At 34.9% G+C, this 20929-nt stretch overlaps 2 protein-coding genes across 3 annotated transcripts in view; both read right to left on the reverse strand.

The window, feature by feature from the left end:
• Positions 1-811: 811 nt before the first annotated feature.
• LOC106663502 (lipase 3-like) lies at positions 812-5932 on the reverse strand. The gene is made up of 9 exons (XM_014388376.2): positions 5484-5932; positions 4204-4396; positions 4027-4141; positions 3806-3956; positions 3619-3723; positions 2813-2971; positions 2670-2754; positions 1133-1272; positions 812-1072 (listed from the first exon to the last, which is right to left on the reverse strand). The coding sequence occupies exons 1-9, from the start codon at positions 5670-5672 to the stop codon at positions 920-922; spliced, it is 1290 nt and encodes a 429-aa protein (XP_014243862.1). The 5' UTR covers positions 5673-5932; the 3' UTR covers positions 812-919.
• A 14083-nt stretch (positions 5933-20015) lies between these two features.
• The window catches only part of LOC106663408, a 410261-nt gene continuing 409347 nt past the window's right edge, over positions 20016-20929 (reverse strand). For both annotated transcript variants that reach the window (XM_024227078.1, XM_024227079.1), the window contains 3 exons: positions 20791-20929; positions 20470-20736; positions 20016-20408 (listed from right to left, as the gene is read on the reverse strand). In XM_024227078.1, coding sequence (XP_024082846.1) covers positions 20148-20408; positions 20470-20736; positions 20791-20929 — 667 coding nt within the window. In that variant the 3' untranslated portion in view covers positions 20016-20147. The remainder of the gene's footprint in view (positions 20409-20469; positions 20737-20790) is intronic.

The raw sequence follows: 20929 nt of genomic DNA on the forward strand, positions 1-20929 counted from the left end.
TAGTTTCTTTTGCCAATCAATTCGCTTCCTTATTTCTTCTTGTTGAAACGTTTGACTTCACATGTTTCAGACTCTCTCCACCCTTCATGTTAAACCTTTTGCTTGAGATTCCACTAACCAGTTGATGTTACGTTTTGGTGCTTCTGAGTATTGAAATTAAGCTTTTGGTAGTTGCTATTGCAACTGATGTACTACCTAATTCTAATGTTCTTATATTCTGCTATTTAACTAGCAACAGTGACTTCACAATGGTTGGTGACATTTCAGTTAGGTTATTCGAGTACCAACCTGCCAACTTGTACTTCTTACAACGAATAAATTCCTCATTTTCAAAACCCACGCACATCCAACTTGTGTCCAATCTTCTTGCTTCCGTTGGAGTAAATATTAAATTAGTACACATATATCAACAGAACAGTCCCTGTCTTAAAGAACCTAGATAGCGTAGAATATGGATTGGCTCGTCTAAATCAATATTACATTCCAGTCCAATTTTATCGTAGTTTGAACTTCACGGATATGCCCTGAAAAGAGTGCTGTAAGATAAGAAGTTTCTTCACTAATACCATTCAGCTGTAATTTTTTTTAAAAACCTTTTCTTTTTAATTTTTGAATGGGCTTTTGGTTTTGCTTCTGTGTAAAGATAGCTGATTGTTTGATAGTTTATGTAGTAATAAGATATATGCAACATATTTTTTTAAATCACATTATGTGTAGGGTTGGAATAAAGAAAAATATGTATTTGATTAATAATTTATTGATATTTTATGGCATTATTTTATATATATATATATATATATANCATAAGGTATATAACATTAAAATTACCACACAGATTAAGAAAATATTTGGAATTGATAAGTCTAAACTTTCGATTCAAGACCAGAAAATAATTAGCAATTTTATGGTAATGTAATGCCTATTGGATCGATTCCAGCATATTAATGACATCATCATACACCATTTCTTTTGCATTTATGCCAAATAGAAAGTCCATATGGGTAAATTTCGGATCAGCTATCATCTTATTTATTATTAGGTTTGGCAACATGCTTGCGAGTTCAGCGGCAGACTGAAAGTGAAATTGAATTAAATGGAAAATCGTAGCACAACAAATAAATATAAAATTTACCCTTCCGTTCATTAAAGTGTCATTGTCCCCATAGTAAAGTGCAATTGGAGCTGTTACCCTCTCCAACGGATAAAATGGAGGTTTATCTGAGCCATAAATTTCCAAATTTTTCAGCTTTCCATAGTCGTAAAGCCTGAAACCTTAAATTGACAAACTTTTAATTCCTATAATTAAAAAAATGCGCCTAAAGCTATATACAATTAACTCTTTTCCATTGAAATTTAATTTTAAAAAATTTAAATTTGACATGTTTTTAACTTCAAATTAACAATTTGTAGTTTCAAATTAACTTTTTTTAAACTTAAAATGTACCATATTTAATTTGCAATTAACCAAATCTTTAGAATATCAGAAATTCTAAGAAATGGAATGAAATGTAAGCACGTAAGAAATAAGTCGTGCTTAACAACTAAAAAATAAAATAATTGAACTTTTATAAAACCAACCATGTGGAAACTAATTGTTAAAAATGATATAAAATTAAAAATAAATGTGTGTTTTTTAATGAACGTTAAATAATTTGTTGAAGTCGTAGCGGAGCGGTCAATAATGAAATATTTAAAAAAAAACACCTTTGTAATTTTTTAATCTTTGTGTACGGTATTGGTTGAAATGAAAATGTTAGTATCACGAGAGGGATTCGAGCCCACGATCTTCGGCTAGATACGCCGCTGCTCTATCACTTGAGCCAGCGTGGCGATCAAGTGGTTAGAGCAGCGGCGTATTTAGCCGAAGGTCGTGGGTTCGAATCCCGCTCGTGACACTAACTTTTTCATTTCAACCAATACCTTACATAAAGATTAATTAATTGAAAGAAGTTATTTGGTCAATCGCACCACAAAATATAAAGGATTTCTTATTTTTATTTATTTTTTCGGCAAAATACTTTCAACTACTTTTCTAAAATATTTCATTCTTGATCGCTCCTCACGATTTTAACAAATTATTAAATATAATAACAAACGATTCTTTTCAATTTGAAAATTTTTGATTTTTGAAATTCGGCTCTTAAAAACCAAACTTTCTCAATGCAAAAGAAAAATCCTTTAATAGAATTTATTTTAAGTCTTTTCAGAGGATCTTCGGAAGAGGTCAAAACAGAGAAAACTTCCTTACGGTTTTCGCCGAGCTTTCGACAGTTTTATGCCCTGAAGATGACAGTATAGACAGTTTTCTCTGTTTTGACCTCTTCCGAAGATCCTCTGAAAAGACTTCTTGTATCCAGCAGGTCGATTATCTAGTTCATCGTTAGAATTGATTTTATATAAAGTTTTATTTTATTTATAATTAGTTTTCATATGGTTTTCTAAGAGCACAAATATTTTATATTAAACAAATTCTCAAACATACTGGTTTTTTCCTTGACATGCTTATACCATTACCACCTCCTAAGTTTTTTGAATGGTTTAAAGAAAAGGTTAATTTGAAGTAAAAAAAGGTTAATTTGGAATTAAAAATGGTTATCTGGTGTTAAACAGGGTTAATTTTAAATGACAAAAAGGGTTAATTTGACGGGGAAAATCTATTTAATAGTTACCTGATTTATAGAGATGTGCAAGGTGGTCCATAGTTTTAATAGAAGTACCTGTTGGTAGGTAACTTGCAGATTTGCCTATTGTATTCTAGATAAATCATACAAAAATTAATATCTTAAAATGTCAATCCATTTTTTTTACTTACTTTATCAAAATTCGACCTATGTTCACCATATAGTAATCCGATCACATCCAAACAGAAGTTTAGTACAGGAGAGCCAGGTACACAATACTTTCTAATACCTTTAATTAGTTCTCCATTTCTTGGTAAAAATTCATATTTATGGTCCCTGTCATAGGATTCCTTGAAAGTTAAAAACATACATGTTGACTATAGATTCAGTAAAAGGAGCCAAAACAGTTACATTTAATATTATGCATTTATGTTTTAGTGGACGATTGACCAAGTTACTTCTTTCAATTAATTATTCTTTTTATGTAAGGTCTTGGTGACAAATGAAAATCGCAAAAAGAGGGGAAATTCGAACGGTTGTGGGTTGATATGGAGAGTTGGTGTCCGAGAGGATCAAAGTCACCATAGCTCAAGTGGTAGAGTGGCAGCGTATTAGTCGAAGGTCGTGGGTTCGAATCTCGCTCGTGACACTGACTTTTTTGTCTCAAGACCTTATATAAAAATTTAATAATATGATTGATCTACTGAAAGGCATAGACAAAAAGAGATGTAAAAGTATTAACATTTAAACAACAATAATAGAGTATTCTGACATGATGGTTTTTGGTCAGGGTTTGGTGGGAAAAAAGCTTGAAAAAACTTTAATCATTCATAAATCCTAAACCTTACTCGTGCTTATATTAAAAGAAATCATTTATATTTCTTTGTTATCTTTTGATTTAATAATAACCCTTAGTAAAGCATAAAAGCTCACAAAGAAAACATAAGGAAAGCAATTTTTCGACTAATACTATTAATTTTGGTGGTGTTCCACATACCTTTATGGCATCAATGTATCGTATAGCTAGCTGTAGAGAGGTCCGATTTAGCTCTGAAAGTGTGGGAGCAGTTGCAATAGGAGCAAGAAGTACAGCAGCTTTCATCTGTTAATGTGTACATCCAGGTAAGGTTCTTTTCAGCAAATTCTGTTAAATTATTCAGTTTTTCTCATTATTTATAAAATACCTTATCATTGTACTCGGGTCTCATAGACGCCATTGTAACTAAAACCGTTGTTCCCATCGAATGGCCAATGTAAAACAATTGAGGTTTACCAGTTACGTTTAACACACGGTCTATAAAAGCTGATATGTCAAACATTCCGCTTTCGTGAAAACTAAAATTTAACAAAAAGTTTTGAATTGACAGTCTAATAATTATTAGGAAAATAAAATGAATATATGTACGAGAAATTCCAATATTCAGAATCTTTAACTGAATATCTCACATGACCCTTAGAGTAAGCACTCCCACGTTGGTCGCCAAGCCAAACATCATAACCGTGATCAACGAGTAAGAAAGCTTTGAACAAAATTTCAATGAATAAATTCATTTTCAGACATTTTTTTAAACATTTTCCTTACGTAAATTTGACTTTGGCGCTACAAGCCATGAATCCGACGAAGCCAAAACCCCATGCTGTAGAAAAACTGGCATTCTCTTGCCAGGGTCTGCACCATTGGGCGGAAGTATTCTGTGTAGGCTAAGAACGTAGCCGTCTTCGGTGACGACTTTATGCTGCTCATAGCCGTACTCATTCTGTTTAATTAGATTTCCCTATAATTTAAAGAAGTGGATTGTCAAAAAAGATTAGTTAATATTTTTGATTGTGATTATTTAACCAAATCAAAAGAGTTTGAGAAAGTTACGCTATTCTAAAAACCAAATTATAAGGATTAAATAGTCGCGAGAAAAGGATATACCGCGATGTTTGTTATTTTTTATAGGAATTAAACAAAAATATACTTTTGAAAGTTCAATAATACAAAAAGATATATTGTAATGTTTGAAAAGCTAGCTAGTTTAAATATAAAAACTTATGATTATTTGGAGATCGTGAGATGAGGTCTGGTGTGACATAGGTTTTAGAAAAACATTTTCTTTATCGTACCAACGTTTCGATCTTTATTGAGACCATCTTAAGGGCTCAAAGTGTTTGTTTTCCGTGTGGATGTGTCATTGTGTGTCGTTTTGTTGCAATGTTGAATCGTGTGTGTTATGGTTTAAAACATTACACGGTGGATGTGATCTGTCTGTGTGTCGTCTGTCTGTCTGTCTGTCTCTCTCTCTCTCCCTCCTCTGTTGCCATCCCTCTCACTCTTTCTCTCTTCTGTTGAGTGAGAGCGAGAGGAGAGAGAGAGCGAGAGAGAGAGAGAGAGACAGACAGACAGAGAGAGAGAGAGAGAGAGAGAGAGAGAGAGAGAGAGAGACAGACAGACAGAGAGAGAGAGAGAGAGAGAGAGAGAGAGAGAGAGAGACAGACAGACAGACAGACAGACAGACAGACCACATCCACCATGTAATGTTTTAAACCATCACACACACGATTCAATATTGCAACAACACAACACACAAGAATGACACATCTACACGGAAAACAAACTTTTTGAACGCTGAAGATGATCTCAATAAAGATCGAAACATTGGCATGGTAAAGAAAATGTTTTTCTAAAACCTACGTCACACCAGGCCGCATCTGACGATCTCCGAAAAATTTTTAACTAACGGTCACTAAACACCACATAAAAACTATGTTAACAAAATTAAGCAAGCAATTCGAAGTTATATAATTAATTGTATAAACATATTTATAGCTATTAAAAATTAAAAATCGTTTAAATTGTCTCAAAAATTCGGTTCTTACCGTAAGGGCAAAATCTTCTGGAACATGGGCGTTATTGTCAGGAACTGTCGGTGTGCTTAAAATTGGGATTAAACCCGTCGCGACCAATGTAATAAGCTCTGAAACAACTGGATTTGGAGGGAGGTGTGGGATGAGATCGATTGCGGCCAGGAGCGGTGGCAATAAGGCAAAGCTAAAAAGTAGTTTCATCCTTGGCAATTAACAACGACTGAAACCTTTACTATCAGCAATTCTTATTTGTATTAACGTGGATGCCGGCTACTTCTCCCACCGATGACTTCACCTTCATTCATATCTCAACCCCCTCACGGCCATATGCCCCCTATACAATTTTTAATTTTTAAATAACAACAAATTTATTTAAATAGGGGTCATAGGCAGATTTTCCAAATCCAAAAATCTAACCAAATTTATATTATCATTCCCTTTTATAAGCATTTCAAAACAAACAGCTGGAATTTAGACTGTTTTGTATATGCTTTAAAAAAAATTTTCTACTTAGATATGTTTTAACATTTTTTAAAATTATTCAGAAATCGTGAGATGCGGTCTGGTGTGATGTAGGTTTCAGAAAAACATTTTCTTTATCGTGCTAACGTTTCGATCTTTATTGAGATCATCTTCAGGGCTCAAAGTGTTTGTCTTCTGTGTAATTGTGCCATTCTTCCGTGTCGTGTTGTCACTCTCAACATGACACATCTACACGGAAAACAAACACTTTGAGCCCTGAAGATGATCTCAATAAAGATCAAAACGTTGGCACGATAAAGAAAATGTTTTTCTGAAACCTACATCACACCAGACCGCATCTCACGATTTCTGAATAATTATCGATTAACTGTCACTAATCACCACACATTTTTTAAAATATAGTTTTCAAAATAATATTATGGATTTTTAAAAGTAAATTATTCTTTGTGATTGTGATTCAAACTTTTTGCAATGCTTTTGAGTTGTCCAAAGAGGAAAATTGCATGGCGGCATGCCAAAAAAATTTTAATTACATTAAATTCCCTTATCAACTTGGTGATTAATGTATTATTGGCTCGACATAAAAACAGCGGAACGTGTTTTCTCTTATGTCGAATCCATTATCCTGTAACCGTGACTTTGTCATAAACATTATTTTGTCTTCTGTGCCATTATATTTGCATCTCGGGAAGGTTAAACCTGAAAGTGAACCCCAGTACGTAAAGAATAATTATTATATTATTAAATAACTCTAACAAAAATGGAATATTGTTCCAACAATTATTAAGAAATCGTGAGATGCGGTCTGGTATGATGTAGGTTTCAGAAAAATATTTTCTTTATCGTGCCAACGTTTCGAACTTTATTGAGATCATCTTCAGGGCTCTCTCAACACGACACGCAAGAATGGCACAATTAAACAGAAGACAAACACTTTAACCACTGAAGATGATCTCAATAAAGATCGAAACGTTGGCACGATAAAGAAAATATTTTTCTAAAACCTACATCTACACCAGACCGCATATCACGATTTCTTAATAATTATCGATAAACGGTCATTAATCGCCACACATTGTTCCAACAGTTTTACTAGAATAATTCTCTCAAGAAACAGAAAATGAAATCACTATATAACAACAAAATTGTGCCTTTTTATTTGATGATAAAGATAATTTAGCAGTTATGTTTTGATAAAGGAAAAACCTTCGGTAATATTATCGTTTAACGTGCCAACAAATTAACGCGAGCGGGGTCCAAGGATTTTCAAATTTTCAATAATGAACAATTTAAAGATAAAAACAAAAATGAGAGAACATTCTTTAACAACGTACTCATTTCAAATTTTGTTTGCGTTGTAAAATAACAAATTAACGATTTCCCAGTAAAATTTGGAAAACATTTATTTTTGTATTGTAAACGTTGTTTTTCAACGACAGAAAAAACTGTTGTTATAAGCCAAATTAATACCGACTCATGAATATTTTGATATTTTATTATTCTAAAACAATACCATTAGTAATTTGTTTTTATATATTTTAAATGTTATTAAGATCAGACTAATTTTTTCTTAGGGTTTTGTAAGTCTCGAATTATGGATGAAGACTTTAAGAGCATCATACACTTTTATCGATAATTTGTTAGGCTGTGTTTCAATTTTTATATCAATTTCAATTATCAATGAAAATAAATTTAAATTACAGATTAAAATATAATTTCACTGCTAAGTAAGTTTTGCCATGTGTGTTGTATAAAGGAATAAAAATATACTATTTTCACGTAACTTTTTTCCACGAATCAGAAAAACATAATGTTATTGCAATAAAGCGTATGGTTCACTGACAAAATTATCATTTATTAATTATAATTATTATATTATTATAAATGTATATATTATGTTTTATTTTAGAAGATGTTTATTATATTTCTTCATTATAGGAAGTGTTACACACTAGATGTATTATGTTATTACATTTCGTTTTTATATATATATATACACTGACAGGCAAAAATTCCACTCAACCGATTTTTTTTTCATTTTCTCGATGAAAGAAAATTCTGGCCTTAATTTGTCTCTTTGTTTTTATCAATAAATATTGGTTTATGGCATGTTTTACACTGGGAATATCAATTAGACGTAAACACACTTAATCCTTAATCTAAACCAAAGATAAAGCATTTTTCAATGTTTAAATTTTATGAGATTTAAAATGTTTACTCAGCCTCATTTGAATTCTGAAGCAATAAACTGTTTAGTTTACATCTTTGTTTTCTTAATTTCAATTTTTAAACTTAAATGTGCCATTTAGTGCTGAGGATGTTGCGCGTGGTGTGGCACTTACGATGGACGTTCCTCAGGTATTCGGCTATTGTTGCCATCGGAGTTCCCTACGAAAATCTGCAATACGCCTTTAGACGTTTTCGAGAAACTGGGTCCTACCACAGAAGCCCCGGTTCTGGACTCCCTAGGGCTACAGAACCAAAGGATGACCGTTTTTTGACTTTGAGAATTTTTTGAAACAGTCACCTTACCCATGTTCAATCCACTCATTAGCTTCAGGAAGTTCTACATTTCCAAATTTCTGAACGCACTGCTCGAGGAAGATTAAATCAGAGATGGCTTTTCGCCCCGTAAGAGGACCAGAATTGACCAGAACACACAGAGTTGCACGGCTCGCATTTGCTCGGGAACACAACCATTGGTTTTGGACGATTTGTCTGCCGTAAGTTTTACAGATGAGTGTAGATTTAGACTCGCTATGGGGATGAAATTTTGGAACATCTGCGTTGTCTATCCTCGATGAAATCAGCGACGGTCCTATTCCAATGCACGACAATACCCGTCCACATGTCGCTCGCATAGTACCTTCAACAGCATAACGTCAGGGTCTTAGCCTGGCCAGCCCATTCTCTAGACTTGAACCCAATCGAACATTTCTGGGATAACCTCAAAAGACGAATATGTCCATCACTTCCTGATATTCTCCACGATCTTCAAAGGTCTCTTCGTGAAGAATGGGCTAACCTCTTGCAAAGAAACATTTCCAGACTGGTAGAAAATATGCCGAAGCGTCTTCGAGATGTAATTAAAGTAAAAGGAGGAAATACGCGATATTGAAATGTTAATTAAAAATCTAAAACAAAATTTAAAAATTTTTATTTGTCCGTCTTTTTTAATTTGCCAATTTACTTAGCAATTTAATTTTTTTTTAGACAAAGACTCAATTATTAAACCTTAAAAAACGTGGAACTTTGATTAATGTACAAATCAATTTATATTACAAGTGGGCGGAATTTTTTGCCTGTCAGTCTATTTATTATTAAACTTATAAAAAAATTATATAATCTAAAAAATAAAAATCAGAATAACCAAATTTATATTATCATTCCCTCAATTCACGTTTCAAAACAAACAAAATTTGGAATTTTGACTATTTTATTTGTACCAGAAAATTACATTACCAATTGAGATTTTTTCATTTTTTTTGTTAAATATAGTTTTCGATTAGTTAATTATAACGGCAATGAAAGCTCTCTACACAATGGTACATGTTATTACCCTTCACAGGTTTTATCACAGCATGCAACCTTGTACAACATTCCAAACCAGCATTACCGGAAATATGTTTTGTATACCGGCATAGGTGATTAATCATCCCGTACCCATGAAAGCAAATTGAGATCAAAGTTAAGTAAATAAAAGGACAGACAAATTATTTAAAAATGAGTCTAAATACTATATCAAGGATAAAGGATTTTTCAATGTTTACTCTTTACGGAATTTAAAATGTTTATTCAGTCTCATTTGAATTCTGAAGCAATAAACTGTTTAGTTTTCATCTTTGTTTTCTTAATTTCAATTTTTAAACATAAAAATGCCATTTATGATGTGGTACGTGGTGTGGCACGTGGTGTGGCACTTATGACGGATGATGGAAGTTCCATTAGATATTCGGCTATTTTTCCGTATTGGCTAGAGTTCCCTACGAAAATCTGCGAGACGCCGTTAGACGTTTTCGAGAATCTGGGTCCTACCATAAAAGGTCCGGTTCTGGACGCCGTAGGTAACTGGACCACAGGATGGTCGTTTTAGACTTTGAGAATTTTGCGAAACCAACATTTTACTGTTGTTCAAGCGATTCATCAGCTCCAGGAAGTTCGAGGTATCCAATTTCTGAACGCTCTGCTCAAAGAAGATTAAATCAGTATGGATGGATTGCTTTTTGCCACGTAAAGGACTAGAATTGAACAGAACACACAGTGTTGCACGGCTCGCATTTGCTCGAGAACACATCCATTGGTCTTTGGACGATTGATCTGCCGTAATTTTTACAGATGAGTGTAGATTTAGACTCGCTATGGGGATGAAATTTTGGAACATTCTGCGTTGCCTATCCTCGATGAAATCAGCGACGATCCTTTTGTAATGCACGATAATACTCGTCCACCTGTCGCTCGCATAGAACCTTCAACAGCATAACATCAGGGTCTTAGCCTGGCCAGCCCGTTCTCCAGACTTGAGTCCTTCGAACATTTTTGGAAGAACTTCAAAAGACGAATACGATCTTAAAAGGTCTCTTCGTGAAGAATGAGCTAACCTCCAGCAAAGAGACATTTTCGGACTGGTAGCAAGTGTGCCGAGGCGTAATTAAGGCAAAAGGAAGAAATACGCGGTATTAAATGTTAATTAAAAATCTAAAACAAAATTAAAACAAATTTTATCTGTCCGCCTTTTTATATTTTTTTTTAATTTTTCATTTTCCTTAACAATTTTTTAGTTTTTTAGACAAAGACTCAATTATAAAACATTAAAAGCGTGAAACTTTGATTAATATATAAAAATATACACAAATCAAGTTATATTACAAGTGGGCGGAATTCTAGCCTATAAGATGCCCAAGTGTAGTATGTGTTCTTATCAGCTTACTCTCTGGTACGACTTTCATAGGGAGACCAGGCAGGGTAACGCTACTGGAAGTATTCGAATGCTTGCTTTGAAGATCTAGAAGATCTCTCCCCTATTCATCGGCTCCCCTATTCATCGGCCCGAAAAACCTTTATCCTGCGGCTCGACAAATTCTATATAACCAACCCCTGGGCCAGCCTCTGCTGTGAGTTGGGAGTGCTTACTCTCAGCTACGCGGCGGTTTTCTTGACCAAGTCGGGCCTTTCCTTCATGGGCACGATCCTGAAAAACAAGCGAGAGACTTCGAACTCGGATGCGACCCCTGGCATTCTTAGGGGCAGCCGATTTGACACTGGGGGTGGTACTTGAGCTTGGTTACCGGCCGATGACTACCTGGGTTCTCCGGGCCATACTCGTCCTGGACGATCTTGCGGTACTGACCAGGTCGTGTACACCGCTACACCTCCATCGAGGAGCATTCCTAGAAGCCATACAGTGTACCCCGTTTTTCGCCTTCTATACCCGTGTATAGGGGAGCAACGTCCAGTCCGCTTCCGCGGCAATTCAGCGTGTACACGGCGGAACTCCCTGAGCGCAGTTTCGATTACTCGTGACTCATTCTCGGTGGTCTCATCTCTTATTAGATTATGATGAGTTGGAGCGCCTCGGAAAAACGTTGATAGTAGATTGGGTACCCGGACACATTGGGCTGGAGGACAACAAACATGCAGACGAGGCGGCGAAAGCTGGGACGTCTTACCCTCCGGGCATAAACGTTGAAATGACGTTGAACGAGCAGTAAACAACGCAATAAAAGAACGTTGCCAGCGTTAATGGGCCGGATCGTCCAAGAGGATCTTGCTTGACCATGACCCACCAAGAGGCTGATGTTCTCACCGTTTGAGTAAGGCCATACAAGTTGCACACATGAACACCTGCTTTTGGGGAAAACCTCCCCCCCCCCCAGGTGTCCTGCTTATAGAGAAAGGTTGTTCAGTGGCCACGTTGTTCGAGGAGTGGCACGCCTTGGCTTCTTACAGGGAGCGAGTAGGCATAGCATCCGACCTAAAGACAGTCCTTGGGCACGAGATTGGATGGTTGGGTCCCTGTTCCGATTTTTAAGGGAAACAGGGATGTTTGTGGGGAATATTGTAGATACTTTGCAGTAATATACATCTTTTTAATCAAGCTTGAAATAAATAAATTGGTCACCGATTAACTTTCTATTTAAATTAGTTATTCATAAAACTTTCTTTATTGCCAAGTTTTATATATTTACATTTAAGTTTTATATTTAATTAATTTTAAATTTAATTTTTAATCAATTCTGTAGTTAAACAGTTTAACTGTAGTTAAACTTAAACCTGGCCTAATCTTATAATTGTCCATATCATATCATTTTTTAAATTAACTATACAAGTTGGCTGAAGTAATAGAGTTAAAACAATGTCCCTTTGTTAGTATTCTATTAAGATAAATTTGTAAATTTAACTGGGGTTCTTTATCTATTTCTTTTTTATTGTTTGTCCTGTATCTAATTTAAATATAATATGCTTTTGTTATAAAATTTTATCACTGGTATCCACTGTTATTCACTATCCGTCATATCCACCTTTCTAATACCAGCCCCCTAGATTGAGGTAGAATAAATTGAGTTTTTCTAATTGCCACCATGAAAGCAAGGAGCAGTCACAAAAGTTTAATATTTCAATATTGTATTTCCTTTTTTACGAACATAATGATTTCAGCTTCTCATAAAAGCTGTACGCAGGTAAAAAGAGCATATATTAATCCAGCCTGCATACAGCTGTGAAGAGTACTGAAAGATTCTCGGCTGTCTCTAGCCCAATCTAGGCAAATTGGTAAAACAACCGGAGCACCACTTCACTGTAGTTATGGATTTTCATTTGCATAGCATTCAATGATACCAGTACCTTTTATTAAATTACACCCTTATTCATTAAATGGATTAGATAGTTAATAGCAATAATGTGTTCAAAGGTTAATAAGTCCTTCATCCTATCCCAGCAGCTTGGATTGTAGTGGTGAGATTCTGGTTATGCCACCAAACTGTACTACCAAAAATTGTGACGAGCTGCTTGCTTGCCCTTTTTCTGAGAGGTTTTTTCTATTCATTCACACACAGTTAACAGTTTTAGATTACAGATAAAAAAGAAATGTTGATGGTTAAGTTTTAATAATTTCCCCTCAGCATTGGGAAAAGGTCAACCAGAGCAAATCTAACTATTTTTAATGTGAATTACATGCCAAATTGACTAATACAATTATTACTGTGAATTTTGACGAAAGTTTATTTTTACGAGTTTTATTTTCTTGAAAGTCCGTGGATTAAGCTATTGTTGACAGGTGATGGAAAAACAGAGCATAGTAACCACTTATTTTCCACAAGAGACGAGAAGGAAGAATTTCAAAATTATTGCTAGTTCCTTAAAAAAATTCATATTAATCCGTGTATATTTAGGGGCCATAATTTACCGTATTAATTAAAATGATATTTGAAAAATGGCAAAATGAGGGAAAATTCGAACGGTTGTAGGTTGAGATGACTTGGTGCCCGAGGGGACGACGTCACGATGGCTCAAGTGGTTATAGCAGCGGCGTATTAAGCCGAAGGTCGTGGGTTCGAATCCCGCTCGTGACACTAATTTTTCTTCTCAACCAAATACCTTAAATAAAAAGAATTATTCATTAGAATAATTATATAGTGAGTCAATTAATTATGACAACTAACCAAATATGGCTTATTGTTAGTGTTGATTTCTTGAGTAACTGTCTCCAACTTTGGCCGAGAAATAAATCTGTTGTGACATTTTTTGTCGTTCATGTCCCACAAACACCGATTTTCAAAAACAAGACTAATCAGTTTATCTATATCCATGGTTAAATACCAAAACTACTTAAATTGAACATCAGTACGCACAAAAAAATCAATGGAATGGTTCTGACGACATCGTGCGTGTTCTGACATGCACTTCGCTGCCAAAGGAAACTCTCTCATTGGAAAACAAGTACTTGTTTGTTAGGACGAACTCGTCAGAACAAAATTTCGTCAAAATTCGTATCCATAGTAGCCTAAACTACCAGACTAACACAAACCGACCGGCCACAGCCATTCACACTCGGAGTTCAAAGGTGGCATAAACACAAGACAAGAAGGCAAGAAAATATTAACGTTCTTTAGGACTACTGTCATCAAAGGATTTTGAGGTTAATCTAAATAAACAAAAAAATATGATTTTTAGAAATCCATCGGGCTAATGAGGGAGGGACTCGGGGTCATGTGGAGTCGCAGCCGCTTTCTTAGCGCAATCTCGATTATTTAGTTCGCCAACCTGTTCAAATATCTTTTGTATTAGTGGGTCCGTGGAGAACTTGTTCTTTAGCACTGAGATTGCGCAAGTCTGTACATATTACATTTTTTGGATTGTCTCATTTAGATATCTCACCCAGTGCAATTGATATGGCGGTCAATTCAGCTGTGTAAGTACTAGCGACACATTGGAGTGGGACCTCTACGGTAGTCCCTTCTATATACATAGCGCAGCCGACCCCCTCGTTGCTCTTCGACCCATCTGTATAAAAGAAGGTTGCATCTCGATATTCGTCACGCAAGGATTGGACGTCCGCTGTATAAATGTAGGAGCGGGTCACCTCCTTTTTTTCTCATCGCCATATCGTCTCGTATGGCTAGAGAAGGAATTGTCCAGGGTTCTATTTTTGATACCCTAAATGTAATTACTTTATCCATTTCTATTCCTCTCGTAGCCAATGTTTCCTTAATTCTTATTGCTAATGGTCTTGTACGGGTTCTCAGCGCATCATATTCTGCACTCAGCTCGGCATCAAATAGGACCTTATGTAAGAAATGTGTTTTTCTTGCCCAAAGGTTTGCACAATAGGCCAGTGTCAATTGTGTCCTTTTTTCACCTGGAGGTACTACCCCTGCCTCGACACAGACACTTTGTATTGGACTAGTCCTAAAGGCTCCAGTTACGATTCTTACATCTAATTTCTGTAACAAGGTCTTTCTTGCTGAGCTGTATACCATACATCCAAAATTCAATTTCGTGCATAACAGTGACTTAAATATTTGAAGTAGCGTTTCTCTCGGAGCTCCCCATTTGAAATTATTCAAAAATTTCATTGTACCAAGCACTTTCTTACCTGGACTATAGTTTTTCTATATGTAGATACCATCTTAGTTTAGAGTCAAATGTGAGGCCAAGGTATCTGATAGTTTTCACATATTCCAAGGCTATACCTTTCATTGTGAGAGGAGGGTCGGCATGTTCTTTTCTCAATACAAAATGTATGGCTTTCGTCTTGACTTTTGAAAAGCAGAAACCCATTCTTTCGGCCTCCTGGACTATCATGTCAATGGTGTTCTGGATCTTTCCAGCAATTTCTTCTATATTTTTTCCACTTGAGAATTAAGTCATCCACATATAACGATTTTATCATTGGAGCTTCTATTTTATCTGCTAGGTTATTTACTGCAATTAGAAAAAGCGTCACGGAGAGTACTGATCCTTGCGGTATCCCATTTTCTTGTACATATGTGCCTGATAGCACTGTACCGATTCTTACTCTAAGCGTCTGTTTTCTAAAAAACTTTTTATAAACTTTAAAATTTTTCCGCGTAGTCCCCATTCATAACATATCTTTATAATCCCATAACGCCAGGTCATATCGTAGGCCTTATCGAGATCAAAAAATATTCCTATACTATACTCTCGCTGGAGAAAGGCGTTTTTTACCGCGCTCTCCAGAATTCCGGCTTGGGCGATAGCTGAGTAACCCCCACGAAAGCCAGCTTGGTAGCAGTTTAACAGGCCTCGTGATTGTAGAAACCACACCAGTCGTCGATTCACAATAGTTTCCATTATTTTACCCAAGCATGTAGTCAAGGATATCGGCCTGTAACTTTCAGGGGCGCTCGGGTTTTTTCCTTCTCTGAGGACCGGTACTATGATGGCCTCTTTCCAATTAACCGGGTGTCCCCGCACTCCATACCTCATTGTATAAATGTAAAATTTTAAGTTTTTGTCCGTCGGGCAAGTTACATAATTCGCTATGAGGTGTTATATTTGAAGTCAGAATTATGGATCGAGGGAGACTTAGGCAAGTGTAATCTTTGCAATTCACGTGGCCGAATGTTCAATATTGAATAAGATACGCTTTCCATATTTTGGTGCGGTAGTGTTGAAAAGAGAAAAATTACTTCAAATATTTAATGGTTTAGATACTCATATCCTGGCGCGCGGTATGTCAAGCATGCTTGGAGATATCGGTACGATTTCATGTATTATTCATTCTCACCTTAATTTTACTTTAATATTAGTGATTATTTGGAGATCGTGAGATGCGGTCTGGTGTGACGTAGATTTTAGAAAAAACATTTTCTTTATCGTGCCAACATTTCGATCTTTATTGAGATAATATTCAGGTCATTCATTAGTGTTTCCCCTTTTACTCACGTTTCCCTTGTAATTTTAGTTATTACGGGACAAAATACATTTTGTTTTACTTTTTTAAAAATTTTATTTATTTTCATTTTTTACATCCTATAAATAAATAAATAAAAATTATTGTCATTATAAAGAAGAGAATTTATTTTGGAAACAACCTCAGACAGACGGATTTTCTATCCATTCTGTAATGCTTATGTCAATTATTTCTTTGTTAATTATGTAAACATGAATCAATAAAAGTATCTATTTAATAATTTATTTTCAACGTTGAGTTTCTACTCAGCAAGGGAAATAATTGTTCTGTTAAGTTTTTCCATTTGTTAATTAAGCATTAATGTGCTTTGTGAACTATTCTATTCAACCTATTCTAAACTCCTAAGTATTTTACCGTATGATACCATGTTTCTATTTTGTGATGTAGTGAGTGGTTGCCTTTCACTGTATAAGTTGACTGAGTTTTGTCAACGTTAAACATTATTTTCCACGTACGAAAGTATCTCATCATCTTTTAAAGGGCCTGAGCAATCGGTTTTTTATGGTTTCAGTTCTCCCTGGTGATGCATTCAAAGCAGTATCATCGGCATACAGGGACGATATGTTTTCTTTTTTTAAAGATTTTTTTCTGTTAATCTCAAAAACTACGGCGTTTAATTCTTGTTACAATCGACTCAGCAGGTCGTTTTACATCAAATAGGACAAAAAAATTTGTTTTATAAATATTTTGAATAATATCAGACCAAGAACTGAGCCCTGAGGGACACCCATAGACAAACTCTTTTTTCAAATAGTACATTCCTTCTTTGAACCTGAAATGTTCGGTTTGACAAGTATGAGACGACTAATCAAACAACATAGGGCAGAAAGCTGAATCAGTCGGCGCTGCCCGGATGCAAAGAGTCAATTAAAAGAGTCCCAGTGTGTACTAGATCTATAACGACTCTGCACTTGAATCAACCATCAAAAAGACTTAATGGATGTAGTGTTCTTGATAAGGGTTGCTGAAGGATTTCCCCAATAGCTGTCTTTGAAGCCTCAGTAATAGAGTTAATTTTATATTGAATGCTGGCTGTGCATATGGCTAGAGAGAGCATCTTTTAGCTTCTGAAATGCTGTTGAAATGTGTTGGTTCCACTGTATGCGCAGGTTACAGTGTTAGCCATCAGTGGGATTGTGTCTGTTAAAGGTTTCTAAAGAGGTGCAATGCGTATCAGAGTTGTGAGAACCTAAGTACAATTGTACTTAAGTACTTCTTTCAAGTATTTAAGTAAATGTGTGAATGTATTATTTCAGGAACATCAGTGAAAGATAGGGCGGGACAACGAAGTTATTTAAAAGTCTCAAGTTCTTCAAAAGTAATTGCAAGTACAAGTACTTTTACACGTACTTGCAATTTGACTTCCAGTGAACATTGAATACAATTACACGTACTTGTACCTTACAAGTAGTTGTAGTTGATACTGTTGTCGTTGTAAATTATTAATATCGCAATATTATTACCTCAATATAATATGTCTTTATTGATACTGTATTTCCACATGGTCGCTTCAAAATGTGAATGCGAATTCAAATTCAAGCTATTAAATTCACAGATTGCTAAGTACGGGTTTAACAGCAGGCAGTTTATGTCTTTCACAATAATCCAAACAAAATGTGACTAAATATAGGCAAAAACCCCGTAAAAACAGTTTTTGCGCAGTATCTACAAATCCATCACACTGGTAAAGTTCCAAAAAAGAAAGTACTCGTTATACTTAAAGTACAATTACTAACCACAAGTACAAGTACTTGAGTAATTGACCTTAACAAGTACAAGTCTTGAAGTGCATGTAACTGCACCCTGAGTAAACAAGTACAAGTACTTAGACTTGTACTTGCAACTATTTTTCAAGTACTGTACTCAGACTTTGTACTTTGTACTTGTAAGTACTGATTTTCCAACTCTGATGCGTATGAACCTGATAGAAATTGATCATTCCGAGAAAATATAAATCTTTAACCTGTTTCTGGTCTGACAAATCTCATCAAGCACTCGTAATTAGATATATCAAAAACTTTCAGAGGATGTGCCAAACATTTCAATGAATTTATAGACATTCCATATTCGCATAAGCCCTGAAACAGTAGCTGTAGATGGTTTAGATGTTGTGTGATGAAGAGGTTAAGTTGCCTAAATAAATGTATAAAAAAACCTTGGCCTGTAAGAACTTTCGACAAATCTTTGGAATGTCTATGCATCGTGTCGTAGGCCATTCACCAATGTAAGGAAATTCAAATAAACCGACCAGAGCTATTATTGCACCTTGACAGTAACTACAGCTTTACCCAAGCCCCCATCAACATAAGATCATGACAAGCCAACCAGGTTGTTCGACAAAGCTTCATACTCTTCTCAAGGATTCCCATCAAAGCTATCGTCCCTTCAATAATGAGTGAATGTCTTAAAGTCTATGGTTTTCTCGCCAGAAAATCATAAAGCGAACTCTCAAACTAATGGTCTATCAAGATAGTAATTAAGCACCGACAGCAATTTATATATACTAGGGCCACAAAGACAGATGACATTTTGTCAATAAACACTATGGACTTATTCAATTCACTAGTTTCGTGGTCTGCTTGACCAATTAACCCTAATCCCTAAACTATGGACTTAGTTTACAAGCCAATGGTTGCCAATACATACACTTGTACTGCTGATATATTGCCTAATGAGTATGATGAGAACATACTCATCATATGTACACTAGCCTTACTACACTAGCCTTACTTGTTTGTATGTGGAAAATTCTTTATAAAGTTCTGTTCTTGCACAATGGGTTTTTGAACTAAAGAAAATAAATCTGTATTTATTACAATAGCACCAGAATGCTCTCTTTATTTATTTACATATAAACATACATTTGCTTTATAATTACAAATTTCTTCTTTATGTAATAATACCTTTATATATTGCATCTAATTACAAACTAAACCTAATAAAGTTTTAAAATTCACAAGAAAAAAATTAAAGAATAAAGATCAATAACAATTTGTTCTTAATATTAAAATCTGTTTACCTATCACAAAATCCAGGCTCTGAGACCTAATCGTTTCTACATTATGCTTTATACATTACAACTTTTTTTTCCTTTATTTTTTATAATTCAACTTTCACCATCTTTGACATTTGGAACTTAAAATTTAAATTTGTACCAAATGGAAGAGGTTTAAAAGTAAAAGCTTTTGAGGCTTCACATCAAGAATCGAAAATTGACTCACTGTGAAGTAGTTGTAAAGCTCAAGGGAAAAACTACAGCTGACAAAGAAAAAAAAATTGGTAAGGGATTTTATTTTTGTTAAGATTATTAAATAATATATACAATTTTTTTTCTTCTAGTAAATAAAAAAAAGGCAGTTAATAACAAAAAAATTAGTTCTTACAATTCCTATTTTTGCTTTAAATTATTAGAATTAGCAGACACAATCCATCAGCCATGTGGCACTATTAGCTTTATAATATTATAAAAACAAATTTTACGGGTAGGTAAAGACTCAAACTGATTTTATTTACATAGATTACAATTTATTTTCGTTAAAAATGGCAAATTTATGTCGACTAGTGACAAGGTTTTTTTTTTGAACCATGGAAGAAACCATTTAAATAATTAAAGTAGATATAATGAGTGTTTTTTCTAATTTTCAGCTTATTATTTTCATAATCGATTTTGGTTATTCACAAATTAATACAAAATAAAAATTCATGGTATTCAGTCTCAGATTGCATAAACAATCTTTCCTATTATAAACTTTATTGAATTACTATCTGACTTGGTCGAGTGTTTCTTTTAAAGCAGCTAACTGTTCTTCTCCAAGCTGTATCTTCTCTGCGATCTCTCTAGCATCGACCAAAAGTTTAGATTTCATATTGATAAAGTGGTCATAATCGGTGTATTCCTCGCCGGTAAGGTAATTGTAGAGCATTGATGAAACGCTGCAACTCCTTTGGTCGATGTTTGACTTGAGCTGCTTCGCCTCATTCAACTGGCAGAGAAGCTTGTCTCTCTTTTCTTCTAAGACTTTCTACAATAACAAGAAATGATTAGAAACTAAGAAATAACAAATGGTAAAATATAAATCATACCCGGTCTTGATGATTCGGCGTTAACGTTAACAGCGCATTTTCAGCTTTGGCAAGCCGCCCTGAAAGACTTAATAAGAGACTTGTGATGTGTCCAACTTCTTTGACGTGAAGTCTGAATTTGGCGGCTTCCTGGGGCCTCGCAACTTTTTCGATCCTTTCTGTGACCGTCACGCCAAGTGCTTCATTGACACTAGTTTCTTCATTTACTGCTATTGATTCTTCCCTCAATACACTCAATTTTCTTGAGAGTCTCATCATTAACTCCTCCTATTGAAAAAAAATCATAATTTTTTTTACGATTAAATATAGATAATGCTTTACCTTCTTTTGCTGAAGACTGCTTATTGATGATATGCTGTTGTCAGGTTGAGCATTATTTGCTAAAGACATCAAGCGGGCTTTGCATTCTGAGTTGAAATAGGCATTATTCGGGGGTAAAGTTTCATTTGTATCTTCTTTT

This window comes from Cimex lectularius, unplaced genomic scaffold (genome assembly GCF_000648675.2).
Source record: "Cimex lectularius strain Harlan isolate CLEC.00 unplaced genomic scaffold, Clec_2.1 scaffold199, whole genome shotgun sequence".
Lineage (NCBI taxonomy): Eukaryota > Metazoa > Arthropoda > Insecta > Hemiptera > Cimicidae > Cimex > Cimex lectularius.